We start from the raw sequence: 15,649 nt of genomic DNA on the forward strand, positions 1-15,649 counted from the left end.
CTTCCTTTCCATGGTTCTTCCTGTGTGCCCTCACTTTGGGATGGTTCAGTTTCCCCAGGGCCAGCAGAGAAGCAGCTTCCTTCAAATGGAGCTTGTCACCCTGTTCCCTCTGTGAGGCTGACTTGAGAAGAATGGCTTGGAGAGACCTGAGAGCAGGTCAGAGCCATTCTAGGAAGTCTGGAGCCATGACCTCCAGGAACTTTTGCTTTCTGCTCTGTTCTGCATCCTGACTGTCTAACTCCTTTCCTTTTGGTTTCCATGCAGAAAAAGACATACCAGTGCATCAAGTGCCAGATGACCTTCGAGAATGAGAGAGAGATCCAAATCCACGTTGCCAACCACATGATTGGTAAGAGCGCGTTTCCTCCCACCTGGGCTACAGCCACTCCTTGGGGCTGAAATGTGCGCGTCCGGTCATCATTTTGCTGGCTTTTAGCTCAAAGGATGGAGTCACTGCTGCTGCTGCTGAGACATTTCAAATGAGACTAAAAATGTCGGAGCTGGAGCACTTTCTCCATCCAGACCCTCTTTTCGCGGCTCCGTTCACATTAGAGTCAAACTTTTGACAATCTCTCCCATTTCTCAGCACAAATTTCCCTCCATTTCTGAACCAAAGTGCTTTCCAGTTGTCAGGCACTCAGGGGCAATTATGCTTCAATTTTGTATGTCATGACATCGAATAGATTTAACTGCTCACATTTCCCTACCAAACGTGGGCAGTTCCTCAGGCACATTGTCAAAGCAGAATGCTTACAAAGTTATTTCGCTATTTTTTCTATTCCTCTTCAAGCAGTCTTGGACTTCGGAAAATTCAGCCTTTTTTAAAAGGGAGCATCCAAGGTCCCATCGTGTTCCCTCTTGGCCCAAAGGATGGAGGGAAGCTTTGAGGTCTTCCTTGTCTTCTGTGGGTGGGTGTGATCTCACTAGCAGCTAGGAGGGCACAGCTCTAAGGGGGCACAGCGATTTCTGGTGGCACAGGTCTTGCCTAGGGTGTGGGTTTGGCAGTAAGGGCTTCGGGAGCTCCTGGAGTTTTGGTACTCTGGGTCTTTGGTGGAAGTGTGATCACCTTCTCCAAGACCTCCACAGTCTGAGTGGTGAGAGGTCTGTCCTGGGTTGAGCATCCTGACCCTTACTTCCTCTCCACTTTTCTGCCTCTGACATCTTTTCATTAAAGTTTTAACAACAGCCATGCCAACCGAGTACTTTTTTCCAAAACCCTTGATCCCAGAGTTAAAAAAAAGTCCCCTTCGCGCTGTTCACCTATAACTATCAAAACATTGTTAATCTGCTCTACCCCAATACAAAAATGTTTTTGGTGTTTTAAAAAAAAAAATGTCCATTTAAATGTCCAACTCAGTGGATCCTCACAAACTGAGCACACCTGGGTAACCAACACCCAGGTAAAGACACAGACCACTCCCCAGTCTCAGAAAGCCCCCCTCGTGACCCTCTCCAGGTCCTTCCCCCAACAAAAGGGCGTCACCATCCTACTGTCTAACAGCAGAGGTCACTTGGGGGTGGTTTTGCATTTTATATAAATGAGATCACACAGTCTCTGCTCATTTGTGTCTGGTGACTTTTACTTGTTCATATTATTGACTGGGATCGGATCTCCTCACTGGTGGATGCTATTCCGTTGTGTGAAGACGTCACCATTTATCTATTCCTGATACACATCCTAATGGACATCTGGGCAGTTTCCCTTGTGGAATTGTTCCACATAGTGTGCTGCTGTGAACCTTCTTGTGCAAGTCATTGGTGGACATGTACATGCAGTTTTCATGGGAATATTCTTGGACTCAGACTGGGGCGTCATAGGATGCGAGTGGGTACCCTTTCAGTAGATACAGACAAATACATTTCCACAGTGGTCGCATGAAGTCTTGCTCCCACCCCAGCCTGTGAGAGTTGCATGTCTGTGCCATCATCTGCATTGTACATACCAAGAACCACTGCAAAGGTCCTTCTGTAGTGGAGCTCTGCTCAAGGTGGCTACGGTATCCGGGTCCCCGCCAGGCTCAGTGATTTGGATGCCTAGCATCCCAGTGACTGACTTGGGGCAGGTGTCCTGAAGGTACTGACCCTCACTGGGTGCCTGGTGGGGCTCCCTCAATGCCGAGGGGACATGAGGAGCACAGGGGTGGCAGGTAGGGCCCTGGGAGTTCGGCCTGACAGGGAGACTGCTGACTTTTTAATTTCTTCTGTTTGAAAGCCCCCCCCGCTGAAGCAGAGGAAGGAAACCGCCCTGTCAGTCACAGGCTGCCGAGAGCGCTTTCACTGCGGTGTCGGGGAGGTGAAGATGAAGATATCTCAAAATGTTTGCTTTTGCAGCAGGTGTTAATGTGTGCTCCTGTTTGTAAGCACGAAGGGCGAGAGGCTGGCTAATTGGACCACAGTGGTTTCAAAGGTGTTTCTCCCTGCTCCTCTCTCCCTTCCACCTTTCCTTTTCGCGCAGAGCCGGGAAGCTGCAGTGTCCTCAGGTGGAAGGCGAGGGCCGGCGCTTCACTGGAGTGGTGGGAGATGTGAGGGGAGGGCTTGATTGGCACTCGTGGGAGAGAGGGGCTTGATTGGCACCCGGGTCTCTGTGTGAGCGGGGGGCGGGGCTCCGGCGGGAGGAAGTGGCCGGACGGGGCCCCTCCCCTGAGCCTGCGCAGTCGATGAGCGGGCCTGTTCTCAGGCCTCGTGGAGGGTGGGGGCCTGGCGGCCGGCAGCGAGGAGCTGTTGGTCTCAGAGCCCAGGTGTCCCGGCAAGACGTTTATGCGACTGCACAAAATCTCACAGGCAGGCCCTTGGCGCATGGCCGTGAGGAACGGGCTAGGGCCCCGCTGGCGCCACACCTCTGGTGCCGGTCTTCTTACTCTGCCCGGCCCTCCCCACCTGCCCGCCCTTCACTGGCCTCGTCACCTCCATCCATCAAGGGACAGCAAGCACCCGCTGCACGTGGAGACCTGGGGTGGTCCCTGTGGGCGACAGGGTGAAGGGGACTCAGGCCGTGCCCTCAGAGACCTCCCAGCGTCCCACCGAAGCCCTCACAGGCCACACCCTGTGGGCGCAGGGAGGTCACCTGGGTGAGGGTGCTCACAGCTGCCGTGTACCGAGCCCCCAGAGGGAGGGCTGTACGCAGCTGCTAGTTCTGCACCTTGCAGAGGAGGGTTAATGGCTTTCCCAAGTTCTTCCAGCCGAGAAATAGCAGAGCCAGGGTCTCCATAAAAGCCAGGCTCTCTACACTGTGCATGGCTCCCCTGCCAGGGCCTGTGGTGGGAGAGACACAGCCCTGCCCTCAGGGGTTCTCTGCCCACTGGGGAGGCTGACAGGTGTCCAGGTAAGCACTGTGCAGTGAGGTTGATGCTCCTGGAACAGGGACTGCTGGGTCCAAACAGGTCCGTCAGGAAGGCCAGAGTTTTGAAGGATGAAGAGGAGTTTTCTCTGTGGTTTAGGGCCATCGCTGGCAGGGGCAGCCGTCTTGGCAGGGAAGGGCAGTCATAGAGAGCAGGGCCCTCGGAGAGCTGATTGTAACGAGGAGGCAGGTCCTTGAAGGATGGGTGTTGTTAGGCTGAGAAGGTGGGGAACAATACCTGGGGGAGGACCCTGGGTGAGCAGAGCTCAGAGACGAGCAGAGGAGGTGACTGGGGGACAGGGGACCCTGACCTGGCCGGGATGGAGGCGTTGCATGTGGTAGCATCGTGGGCAGTGAAGGTGGGGAGGTGGTGTGGGGCTGCACCATGAAGGACCTTGAAGGCCAGATTAAGGGATTTGGATTTGGATTGACTTCACGGGCTGGGGTCCCAATCTGCAGGCCCTTTGGCAGATGCTTTATTTGATTTCTGTTGAAAAAGCAAAAGAGGTGGCAGACAGGGCCCACATTCCCGCATGAGCTGGGCAGTACTGGGACTGTGTGTTCTCAGGCTCCGCTGGGCCACCAGTCCCTATTGTGATTTGGGGGGATACTTTGCTCATCTGTGTCCCCTGCCTGGTTCCTATAGACACGTGAGTGTGTGACCTTGGGCTTACCCACCAGGGAGCCATTGAAGGTTTTGGAGTAGAGTGTGGCCTAGAGCAGCTGGGTGCTTTAGGGAGGCGCGGGGGGGCGGGGGGGAGAACGTGGAATGAGGCAACTCGGTATGGACAACTACGTGGAAAGGTATCGGAACAAGGATTAATGAAATCCTTGAAAAAGCAAGCCAACAAACAGAAAACAACAGTAAACTTCATCAGAAGAAAAGTAATAGACTCTGATGAAGATGACGAATATTGAATTTAAGATGTCTGGAGACTGGAACTTAATGGAATGATTCTAGCACAGATAATACTTGGCAGAAGTTAAGATCTGATGGAGTGTTTACTTTGTTTATTATTGTCTCTATGCCTTTAAAAAATAAATTTGTTATGCAAAAACAGAGACCTGCCCGGTCTGGTCCAGGGGTCAGGGGATGAGGCAGGGAGAGAAGGCAGGCCTTAGGCCATCCATTTGGCCTGTGCTGTGGGCCTGTGGGCCCTGGTGGTTTGGGGAAGGTGGTGGGGATGACAGTGGGAGGTGTGAATGCAAGAGAAGCAGGCCCGGGAGCCCTGGGTGGGGGCTGGCACGGCAGAGCTGGTAAAAACTGCCCAGTGTCCCTGAGGACAGCTTCCCCCTGCTAAATGACCCGAGCCCAGGGAGGCTGCCTGGAGCCAGCGGGGGTAAAAGCCCCCTTAGTGGCACCAAGGGGACTCGGCAGATAGACGTGAGGCTGTTCAGCTCGGTGGCCTTCTCATCAACTCGGGGCACAGGGGGTCTGAGGCAGGCCTCCCTGGGGACCTGGACTGCGGGAGCCCTCCCCCAGGGGAAGCTAAACTGGCCTTTTTATAGCGGGGGGCCGCATCGTGACTTTGCAGCCTCCAGACCCTGGGAGTTATGATGACCCAGGGACACGTCTCCTTGGAAACATTTTCCCAGCACCCCTCTCCTGGCGGCTGCTGGCGAGGGAGTGATTTGGAGCTGATAGAAAGGCTAGGGTCTTTTGAAACCTTTCAGCGGCAGGGTCTCCTTTGAAATCCCCCCTCCCCACGGAGAATGAGGCCCCCTTCTCTGGGCTTCCTCGCTTTTGAAATGGTTTTAGACACCCCCTCCCCCAGGAGGCACATCAAAACCTTGGAGCAGTCCACCCCTCTGATCTGCGGCCTCCTGGAGGGCTCCGTCCCTTCCCCACCTCCCACTGCACTCGCGCCCCACTCCCCACCCCCTGCCGCCAGTGACCCCCTTCCCACCCTCACCCCACACTCTGGAAGGATTGCCTCCCCCCTGGCAAATGGCTCTGCAGGAGGCCCTGCTTTGGGCTCCCTGGGGCCTGCCGAGGGGAGAGCTGAGGAGGGCTTGTGGGGGGCCTGGCCCAGAGACAGGGCCCCCCGGGGCCCGGGGACAGATGAGTGTCTCCCCATGTGTGTTGGACATGTATGTGCAAGGACATGATGTGCAAGGCCCCAGAGGGCCTGGGGCACGCGGGACCTCAGAGGCCCAGAGGCTGGTCCTCCTGCCCTTTCCTCGTCTGCTTGCAGACCTCTGTCTCAGTTCCTCTCGGGCCGATGGCTGGACGAGGGTCTGAGAACTTGTCCTTGAAATAGCGAACTTGCTATGACCCAGGTTGTCCCCAAGGGAGTGACTCAGCCTCTGGGCCCTGATGTCCTAACTCAGGGCTTCATGGGCCCCTGGGGGGAGCCCCTAGGAGGGGCCGGGCTGGGAAGGGACGGTCCTCAGGGAACCTTGTCAGGGACGTTTGCCCTCCATGTCCTTGAAAAGTGGCTGTGGACCCTCTGGCAGGCAGCCAGGCCAGAGCCGGCCCGTCCCGGTGGGGCATTAGTCATTCTGAAGACGTTATTTTCTTGGTCACGTCAGCCTCTTTCCCTGGGTGCCTCTTAAGGCCTGGGCTTTGCTGTGAAGAAATGGGGAGGGGGGGCCTCTCCAACCGCCTGCTCAGGCCTTCAAAACACCCTCCATGCTGGGCGGGTGGGCCTTGTCTGTCCTCCCTGACATAGCACCTGGAGGGGAGGGTCTCCTCGAGGTATGGGGAGGGGGTGTGTGAGAGAGAGAGGGAGAGGCTTTCTGCCTTCTAAATCTTCAGAAGCACATCCCAGGAGACATCTGAAAGCCACCTTGCAGACAGGGTACCCCCTCTTTCTGCGGCTGTTGCCTTGCGGAAGACCTGGCCTGCAGCATTTTTCGAGAGGAAGGAAAGGCTGCTGTGGAAATCAGCATTTCACCCTCACACCAGGGAAATACAAAAACTCTCAAATATAACTGAAGAGAAAAACACGTGAAAAGGAAAAGGAAAAAACGGTTCCTGCTGACTGTTGGGAACACATGTTGCTGAGTGGGGCTGTGCTAGCTCTTTTCTGGTGCTTTTCATTCGGGTAACACCAGACCCAAAACATCTGTCTAACCTTAATATGTGATAAAACTGTCTCCCTCTGCCCCCAGAGATCACGTTTCAAGTTCCGGGACTGTTCTGTCAGGATAACAAGCTTGTGCAAAGAGCCTATAATCCAGTTCTTTCCTCCCCTCCCCTCCCCTCCCCTCTTTCTCTTCCTTCTTCATCCCCCAAGTAGAGCACAGTCACTTCCCTCCTTAACAGCCCCTGTGGATGAGAGGGCTCAGTTCCCCTGATTTTGAATCTCATTGGTCGGTTTAAGGAGGCTGTTGATCAAGTACTTGGTCCATGAAGAATCCATCAGTTCTGAATTTTAAAATAGTGAGTTTTCTCATCCTGGTGGCACAGTGGTAAAGTATCTGCCTGCAATGCAGGAGGCACACAGATGCAAGTTCAGTCCCTGGGTCGGGAAAATCCCCTGGATTAGGAAATGGCAACCCACTCCAGTATTTTTGCCTGGAGAATCCCATGGGCAGAGGAGCCTGGCGGGGTACAGTCCATGGGGCCACAAACAGCTGGACACAGCTGAGTGAGCGCAAGCATCTCATTTTCATAGATTTTATCCTTTTTTAAGAAACCTGTAGGTGAGGTTTTCTCGGAATAGTAACCTCTGTTCAGTAAACATGATTGACATCCTCAGTGAGGAACCTCTAACCAAGTTGGGGAGGTGATAACTTAAAAGGATAAGGTAAAAGCATGTCACAAAGTCTAAGATATAGAAGCTCAAAGGACAGGCGTGTTGTCCAATCTGGGCATTCCAGGAAGGCTTCCAGGAGGAGGTGACACCTAATCAGGCTCTTATAAGGCAGAAAATAAGGTGGGAGGGGCCTTCCAGGCAGAGAAAATAGCATAAGCCAGTTCATAGAGAAGAGGCCCACGTAGTATGTATATAATTCAGTATCTACTTCAGGTAGATTGTCTTGAGTTGTCTGTAGACACTGTAGACAATTCAGTGTTGCTTCAGAATAAATTTTGAGGCAGGAGGCGGGTGAGTCATAGAAAAGACAGAGTACAGAGTAGGGTAGGTGAGAGAAGATGAGGATATTGGTTAGGAGGGTATGGATTGGAGAACCATTTAAGAGGCAAAACTGGCAGGATTTGGGAAATGAATGGAAATGGGAAGCGAAGCCCTAGCAGAAGATGACACCAGACCTGAAGAAGAGCTGCTGGGGCCTGGCAAAGAAGATGATTCCAGTAATGATCAGTGACATCTAATGCAGCTTGTTCTGTACACGCCCTGCTATCAATGTCTACAGCTGTTATCACACTTAACCCCACAATAGTCTATGAGAGAGGGGCACTGTTATTCTCCCTGTTTTGTACATGGGAAATTGAGGGGATGTGTCCAATGTCAGTGAGTAGCAAATGTGAGATGTGCACTCGGGCAGTGTCATTTCAGAGTTTGGAGTCCTCTTAACTCCTACATCTGGAGGCCCATCCCACTTGGTTAGCTTGAGTTTGTTGGCGATTGGGCCTTGTAGGAGATGTCTGTTGGCCGGTCTGAGTGTTGGTGTCTGGCCGGCGGTCAGCCGCATGGGTGGGAAGCTCAGGAAGAAGGCCTGGGCTGGCGGAGGGGTTTGGAGACCTCAGCACAGATGGTGGGGCAGCTGGGAGAAGTGAGGGGCATGAGGAGCATGCGGTCATTCATGCCCAGACAGCAAAGTGCTTCTGGGCAGTAGTGTGAGAGGCCCAGAGAGGCCCAGAGAGGCAGGCTGAAGGGGGTCTGCTGGACCATCCTGAGCATGAGCAGCAACAGCAGAAACAGGGGGAGGAATAAGTGGAGGGGAGGTGGGGAGACCAGCGCTGTAGACTTAACTTCCCAGGTCCCAGACTGGGAAGGGAGTGCGGCAAACAGGAGCCGAGGGGCCCCTGGGGTCAGAGGAAGCTATTGTATTTTGAAGAGGGAAAGATCAGAGCATGTTACTAGGCTGAGGAGAGAGCCAGTGGGGAGCAGAGGAAGGATGGAGAGGAGACAGCAATGGAGCCAGTCCTGGTGGGGTGGGGCCTGGGGCCCTGGCACCATCTTGGTGGACCAGCCCACGGGCACAGCCTTCTTCTCTTGCTCTCCGTGCCATGGACTTGGCCGCCTGTGTTATTGAGTTGACTTTGTTGAATGCCCTTTATGGTCATTTGGCTGTTTGGGAGCAGCTGACACATGAGCAATTTCCCTTGCATCTGCTTCTGGCTGAGCCTCGCTGGAGTGAGGGCAGAAAACAAGGACCCTGCACCCCCAGGGCTTGGCCTGCTCTCCCCTGAGCTCCCAGTAGGTGTCAAGGCCTCACACTGGGCTCTGCATGGCTGGTCAGGTTCCTTGTCTTGTGAGTCCCTGGGCTGCAGTGGGGATGAGGTGGGAGGCTTCCCCTTCTGACTGCAGATCTCTGCCCTGAAGGAGTCAGGGTGTCCCTCATTGGCTGATGCCCCTTCTGGTATGGTTTCCAGCTCATCTCCCTGGGCAGACCAAGGTAGGGAGAAGGGAAGTGTTTCCCCAGAGACACACTGTGAGTTGCGCATCTGACTTGGAATAAGAATCCAAGGTTGCTGATGGAAGCGTTTTTAAACAGAGACACTTTGTTAGGGAGTTACTGATTTTAGTTTATCCTACAGATCTTTATGAAACACCAGTAGTTTGCTTAATCTGCTGTAGGTATATTAGTGAGAAATAGAGTGTGCACATACATGCATGCACACACACACACAGAATGTAGAGCTTTTGGGCTTCCCTGGTGGCTCAGAGGTTAAAGCGTCTGCCTGCAAAATGCGGGAGACCTGGGTTCGATCCCTGAGTCAGGAAGATCCCCTGGAGAAGGAAATGGCAATCCACTCCAGTATTCTTGCCTGGAGAATCCTATGGACGGAGGAGCCTGGTGGGCTATAGTCCACGGGGTCGCAAAGAGTCGGACACGACTGAGTGACTTAAAAAGAATGTAGAGCTCTACAGTGAATCATAGTGATTAAGAGTACTCCCAGCTCATAGTTAAAGTTATTCCACCTTTGATGCTTCAGTTCTGTGTCTATAAAATGCCCGCATCTTAACATACCTGTACTAACATAGCAGTTTAGGCAGATCTCTTTCCGTGACCATTCTGAGATCCAAATCACACTGACTGAAGCATTAAAAAGAGAATTATTGGCTCATGTAACTGAAAAGTCTGGGGATACAGTGGGTTTCAGGCATGGTTGGATCCAGGCGTTCTAACCATGTCATCACTAGTCTGACTTTCTTTTACCTCTCAGCTCTGCTTCCTCTTTGTTGCCTTCATTCCCAAGTAGGTTCCCCTGGTGCCAGTGATGGCCAGCAGCTCCCCACTCAGCGGCCCCAGCAGAGAAGGTCATGTGCTTCTTCATCAAGAAAGGTTTCAGGACTGGGACTCAGTGCCTCAGAGCATCCTACAACTGCCCAGGAGGCAGTCATTGTAGCCGGGGATTCAAGTGGGTTGACTGGTCAGACTGGCATCACCCACCCTCCCTGGATGCTGGGGTGGGCGAGTATCTGTCTCTCCTCTGCCCACAATGGGAGGGGGGAGGCTGTTCTTAAAAATAGAAAGGGTGTCTATTTTCCACAGGGAGGGGGCAGCACTGACAGTAGGAGGTCACAAACCCCTACCTTTTGGGGGCTGTTTGGAGGATTAAATGAGTTAAAATATATGACAAGTGCCCAGCACTTGTAAGTTCTCTGTAAGTGATAGCTATTAACATTAGTATTATTATTAGTCCCTGTGGCAGGGACTAATTAAAGATAATGATGATGCTGCTGGAGCCCTTGTTTGGCGAGGACAAACCGAGCCTCTCTGTGACCATGCCGAGCGTACAATCCCAGGTGCGAGCCCACGGCAGCTCAGAGGATGTTGCTGAGGGCCAGAGGAGGAAGACTGACCCTCTGCCTTTATCAAGCTCATCGGGGTTCTGCCTGCAGAACAGCTCCAGAAGGGGTAGCTTCAGTCAGAATGGTTTATTCATTTACTCCTTCATTCATTCAGCATTCTTTTTCTTTCCTGAACACCTACTCTGTGCCAGGCACTATGCATAGATGTGGCAGCAAGCCAAAGTCCCTGGAATCCTGGAGCCAGTGGGGATCAGCTGCTAAACAAGAAAGCAAATTAAAAATCCCAGCTATTTCAAATCATGATATGTTTTATGAAGAAAATGAGGGATGGTCATGGGGTGTCCAGGAGCTGTGTAAAAACGTACTATTGGCAATGGCCTGGCCAGGAGGCGATTGACGGCGAGAGCTGAGAGTAGTTTTAGTTTTGATCAGATGTATGACTGCCCGCCGACCTGGACACTTGAGCTTGTTAGTTTGTGTGTCCTTCCCCTTAGGAGGGGGAAATCCTAGAGGTAGAGGTGGGGCTGCATCATGGTGAGAGCAGTCCCAGGTGCGAGGGGGCAGGCAGCCTGAGGTTAATTGGGTGCTGCTCCTCGTGCCTACAGGGCACCACCCCCCGCCACCGCCATGGTATGTCAGGCTCCCTCCAACACTGGAGATGCTCGCATCCACTCTTTTGCCCTTTCTCTGGATTCCGTGTGGACCACCCACAAAGAATCTCGGTTCACCAGAGCTCCATAAACCCAGCAACTTGGGGACCTCCCATGCTGGCATCTGCCTTCCCTCTCTCTGAAGGCACTGTCCAGTCTGGGGCATCTTCGTGGTACCCCAGCATCTCCTTTGCCTGTGCCCTGGCTGCTCTCCTCAAGTCTTTTTTACTTCTCTCTGGGTCTACCCTACTTCTTTCGGTCTAGAGCCCTTAGCTGGTTCCAGATGCCTGTGTCCTATTCTTCCCTCTTAGGTTTTACAGAATTAGCAAATAAACGTACAGGATGGCTAGGTAAATTTGGGGCTTCCCAGGTGACACTAGTGGTAAAGAACCTGCCTGCCAGTGCAGGAGACATAAGAGACACGGGTTAGATCCCTGGGTTGGGAAGACCCCCTGTATGAGGGCATGGCAACCCGCTCCAGTATTCTTGCCTGGAGAATCTCATGGACAGAGGAGCTTTGGAGGCTACAGTCCCTAGGGTCGCAAAGAGTTGGACGTGACTGAAGTGACTTAGCATGCGCTCAGGTAAATTTAAATTCCAGATAGACAACAAGTAACTTTTCCAGTCTAAGTGTGTCCCCAGTATTGCCTGGGTTATCCTCATGCTAAAAGGTTATTTGTTCTGTGAAATTTAAATTTAACCCGCTATCCTGTGTTCTGCCTGGCAGACAGACCATCCCGTTTCCCCCAGCCTCTGAGCTTGGGGAAGGACAGTGGTGACCCACCCCCTTCTTTTAAAGCTGATGGTCCTTTTTTCATCCTTATAAAATTTTTGACTAGCAGAATTAAGCTTTTAAGGTTGAAATAATTGTAAATTCACACAGAGATTCGGTTTCCTCCAACGGTAATAGTTTGTAAAATCAGAGGACGGTCTTGCAACTAGGATATTGACACTGGTTCATTCAGGCCACGGAACCGTCCCAGCACCGCAAGAATCCTTCATGCTTTCCCTTTAAAGCACAGCCACTTCCATCCTGTCCCTGCTCCTTCCTTAACCTCTAGAAATCTCTAATCTGTTCTCCATTTCCACAATTCTGTCATTTCAAGAATGTTATATAAATGGAATCAGGCGTAAGTTTACATTGTCTTTGGGATAAATTCCAGGAGTCCAGTTGCCGGGTCTGTGTTTTACTTATGCTGTATGTTTTACTTTTAAAGAAACTGCCAAACGTTCCTAGAATAGCTGTTCCATTTTATATTCCCACCAGCAAGTTTCTCCACATATCTGCCAGCATTTGGTTTGTCACTATTTTTTATTTTTATATCTTTTGCCTCTTTTCTAATTGGGTTGTTTGCATTTTCTTAGTTGAGTTTTAGAGTTCTTTATATCTTCTAGATACTAGTCCTTTGTCAGATAGGTAAGGTTTGCAAAGTTTTCCTCTAGGTCTGTAGCTTGTCTTTTTATCTTCTTAACTGGATCTTTTGTGGAGTAAAAGCTTTAAATTTTGATAAAGTCTAAATTATCAATTTTCCCTTATGGCTCTATGTCTTTGGTTCCCAGTTTGAGTTCTATGCATGCATGCTAAGTCACTTTAGTCATGTCCAACTGTTTGCAACCCTATGGACCCTAGCTTGCCAGGCTCCTCTGTCCTTGGGATTCTCCAGGCAAGAATACTGGAGTGGATTGCCATGCCCTCCTCCAGGGAATCTTCCTGACCCAGGGATTGAACCCTCTTCTCTTACGTCTTCTGCATTGGCAGGTGGGTTCTTTACCACTAGAGCCAACTGCGAAGGCTCTAAGAGCTCTATGCCTAACCCTAAATGCCAAGGTTTTTTTTTCCTACTTTTTTCAAAAAAGTTTTATAGTCTTACACTTCACATTTAAGTCCATGATCCATTTTGAGTTGATTTTTATATAAATTTGAATTGAGTACCACACACCTCCCCATGTCCAGCTGCGCCTGGATCATCTTTTGAAAGGAGCTTCCTGGGTGGTGCTAGTAGTTAGAGAAGACTATAATTCTTTCATTGAATTGTTAATTATCAGTTGAGCATATTTGTGAGATGTTTCTTGGTTCCATTGATCTATGTGTCTCTCCTTCTGTCAGTATGACACAGTCTTAATTACTATAGCTGTTTAACTCTTGAAATCAGGTAGACTGAATTCACCTTTCTTTTTCAAAATTGTCTTAGCTATCCTAGATCCTTTGCCTTTTTGTAGAACTTTAAAAAAAACCTTGTTATTTTAAATCTTGTCTACATATACAAATGTTCTTATTGTAATTTTAATAAGAATAGTGTAAACTTGTATCTTGATTTGGGGTGAAATGATATCTTCAGCATGTAGAGCTTTCTAATCCATGGACATGGTGAATCAATTTATTTGGATCTTCCTTTGTTTCTTTCATTATTGTTTTATAGTTTTGTTTTGTAGTCTTGTACATATTTTGATAGATTTACATCTAAATATTTCAAGTTTTGAGTGATTATAAATGATTTTATATTTTTAACTTCAGTCTTCCCTTGTTCATTGCTGGTATATAGAAATACAGTTGGTTTTTGAGTGTTGATTTTGTACTCCTTGATTTTGCTCAACTCAGTTGACAGAGGTTTTCGGTAGATGTCATGGGCTTTTCTACATAGACAATCATGTCATCTGTAAACAGGAACAGTTTTATTTATTCTATCCCTATCTGTGTGCCTTTTTGTTTCCTTTTTCTTGCTCTGATTAGAACTTCCAGCATTTGTTGAATAAGAGCGGTGACAGTGGACGTCCTTGACTTGTTTATGAACTTAGGAGCAAAGCATCAGACTTTTACCATAAGATAGAATAACAGGTATACATTTTTTTTTTTTTGTAGATACTCCATTGAGTTAAGGAACTGTTCCTCTATTTCTATTTTCCTATGAGTTTTTAATCATGAGTGGGTATTGAATTTTATCAATTTATTAAAAGTAATTTATATGACCATGTGATTTTTTTTCTCTGGTTTGTTAATATAGTGCATTATATTGCTTGGTTTTTGAACCAAGAAAATAGCATTGCATCCTTGGTATACACCCCCCTTAACCATGGTATATAATTTTTTAACATGTTGTTGAATTATCTTTGATAATGTTTTGTTAAAGTTTGTTCTCTGTATTTATGAGGAATAGATATTGGTCTGTAGCTTTATTTTGTTCTGTCTGCCTGGTTCTGGTATTGGGCAATATTAGACTTATAAAATAAATTGAGAAATTTCTCCTTTTGTTCTGAAAGAAATTATGTGATTATGTAGATTTGGTATTGATCTTTCTTTAAATATTTGTTAGAATTCTCCAGTAAAATAATCTGGGTCTGAAGACTTCTTTTTAGGATGTTTTAAATTATGATTTCAAGTGTTTGGTAGTTAAAGGACTATTCAAATTATTAATATTTCATGTTGGCTGAGTTGTGGTAGTTTGTGCTTTTCAAAAAATTGGTTTGTTTTATCTAATTAGTCACGTTTATGTGCATGTAGTTTTCATAGTATTATTCTCTTATTTTCTTTTTGATGTCGGTAGCGTCTATAGTGATATCACCAGATTCATTCCTGATATTGGTAATTTGTGTTTTTTGTCTTTTTTCCTTTGTCAGTCTTGTTAGAGATTTGTTGATTTTATTGATCGTTTCAAAGAACCAATCTTAAAAAATTGATTTTCAATAATGGTTTTCTGTTCAAAATTACATGATTTCTGCCGTTATCTTTATTATTTCATTTCTTCTTGTTTTGGGTTTATCTTGTTCTTGTTTTTCTAGGTCTTTGAGGTGGAAGCTTGCTTATTGATTTGAGACTGTTTCTGTTTTCTAATATATGCATTTGGTGATATGAATTTCTCTCTTAGCATTGATTTAGCCAGGTCCCACAAATTTTAATATACTGTAGTTTAATTTTATTTCAATTTTTAAAATATTTCCCTTGAGCTTCATCTTTGACTTGTGATTGTTTAGAAGTGTCTTGTTTGGTTGCCAAGTGTTTGGAAGTTTTCTTGTTATCTTTATTTAATATATGGTTTGATTCCATTGTGATAGGAGAAAACACTATATATGTCCTTCATTCTTTAAATGTGTTAAGATTTGTTTCGTGCCCTATGATTTAGTGCATATTGATACATTGTCTCTGGGCACTTGAAAAAAATGCATATTCTTCTGTTTTTGGGGGACATGTTCAATCAATGTCAGTTAGATCTTGTTGATTGATGGTGTTGTTGATTTCTTCTGTAACCTTGCTGATTTTACACCTAGTTGATTTATGAATCAGTGCGCGAGAGGTATTCAAATGTTCTACTGTAATTGTGAATATGTCTATTTCTCCTTTCACTTTTATTAACTTTTGTTCACGTATTTTGCAACTATATTGTTTGGTGCATACACATTTAAGTTTGATGTGTTTTCTTGATAGATGAACTTCTTTATCAGTGTATAGTGCCTGTCTCTATCTCTGGTATTTTATTTTTTTTGCTCTGAAGGCCACATTATCTAGTATTAATATAGCTCTTCTGCTCTCATTTGATTGTTTGCAGCATAATTTTATCCCTTTTACTTTCAACCTGACTATATTGTTATATTTTAAGTGAGTTTCTTGAAGATAGAATATAGGTGGGCCACTCCCCATCCTCATTCTGCCAAACTCTGTCTTTTTAAAGTATGCATTTTGACCATTTATATTTAATGTGATTAATTACAGGTTAGAGCTTAAGCCTGGTATTTTATATTTTATTTTCTGTTGGTTTTCTCTGCTTTTCTTTTCTGTTTTC

At 48.0% G+C, this 15,649-nt stretch overlaps 1 protein-coding gene across 4 annotated transcripts in view; it reads left to right on the forward strand.

Annotated features, from left to right (window-relative positions):
* Nucleotides 1-15,649, forward strand: part of ZNF423 (zinc finger protein 423) — a 341,617-nt gene that overhangs the window by 206,566 nt on the left and 119,402 nt on the right. For all 4 annotated transcript variants that reach the window (XM_043434686.1, XM_043434687.1, XM_043434688.1 and 1 more), the window contains one exon: nt 265-349. In XM_043434686.1, the coding sequence (XP_043290621.1) occupies nt 265-349 (85 nt within the window). The remainder of the gene's footprint in view (nt 1-264; nt 350-15,649) is intronic.

Source organism: Cervus canadensis, chromosome 18, assembly GCF_019320065.1.
Source record: "Cervus canadensis isolate Bull #8, Minnesota chromosome 18, ASM1932006v1, whole genome shotgun sequence".
Taxonomy (NCBI): Eukaryota; Metazoa; Chordata; class Mammalia; order Artiodactyla; family Cervidae; genus Cervus; species Cervus canadensis.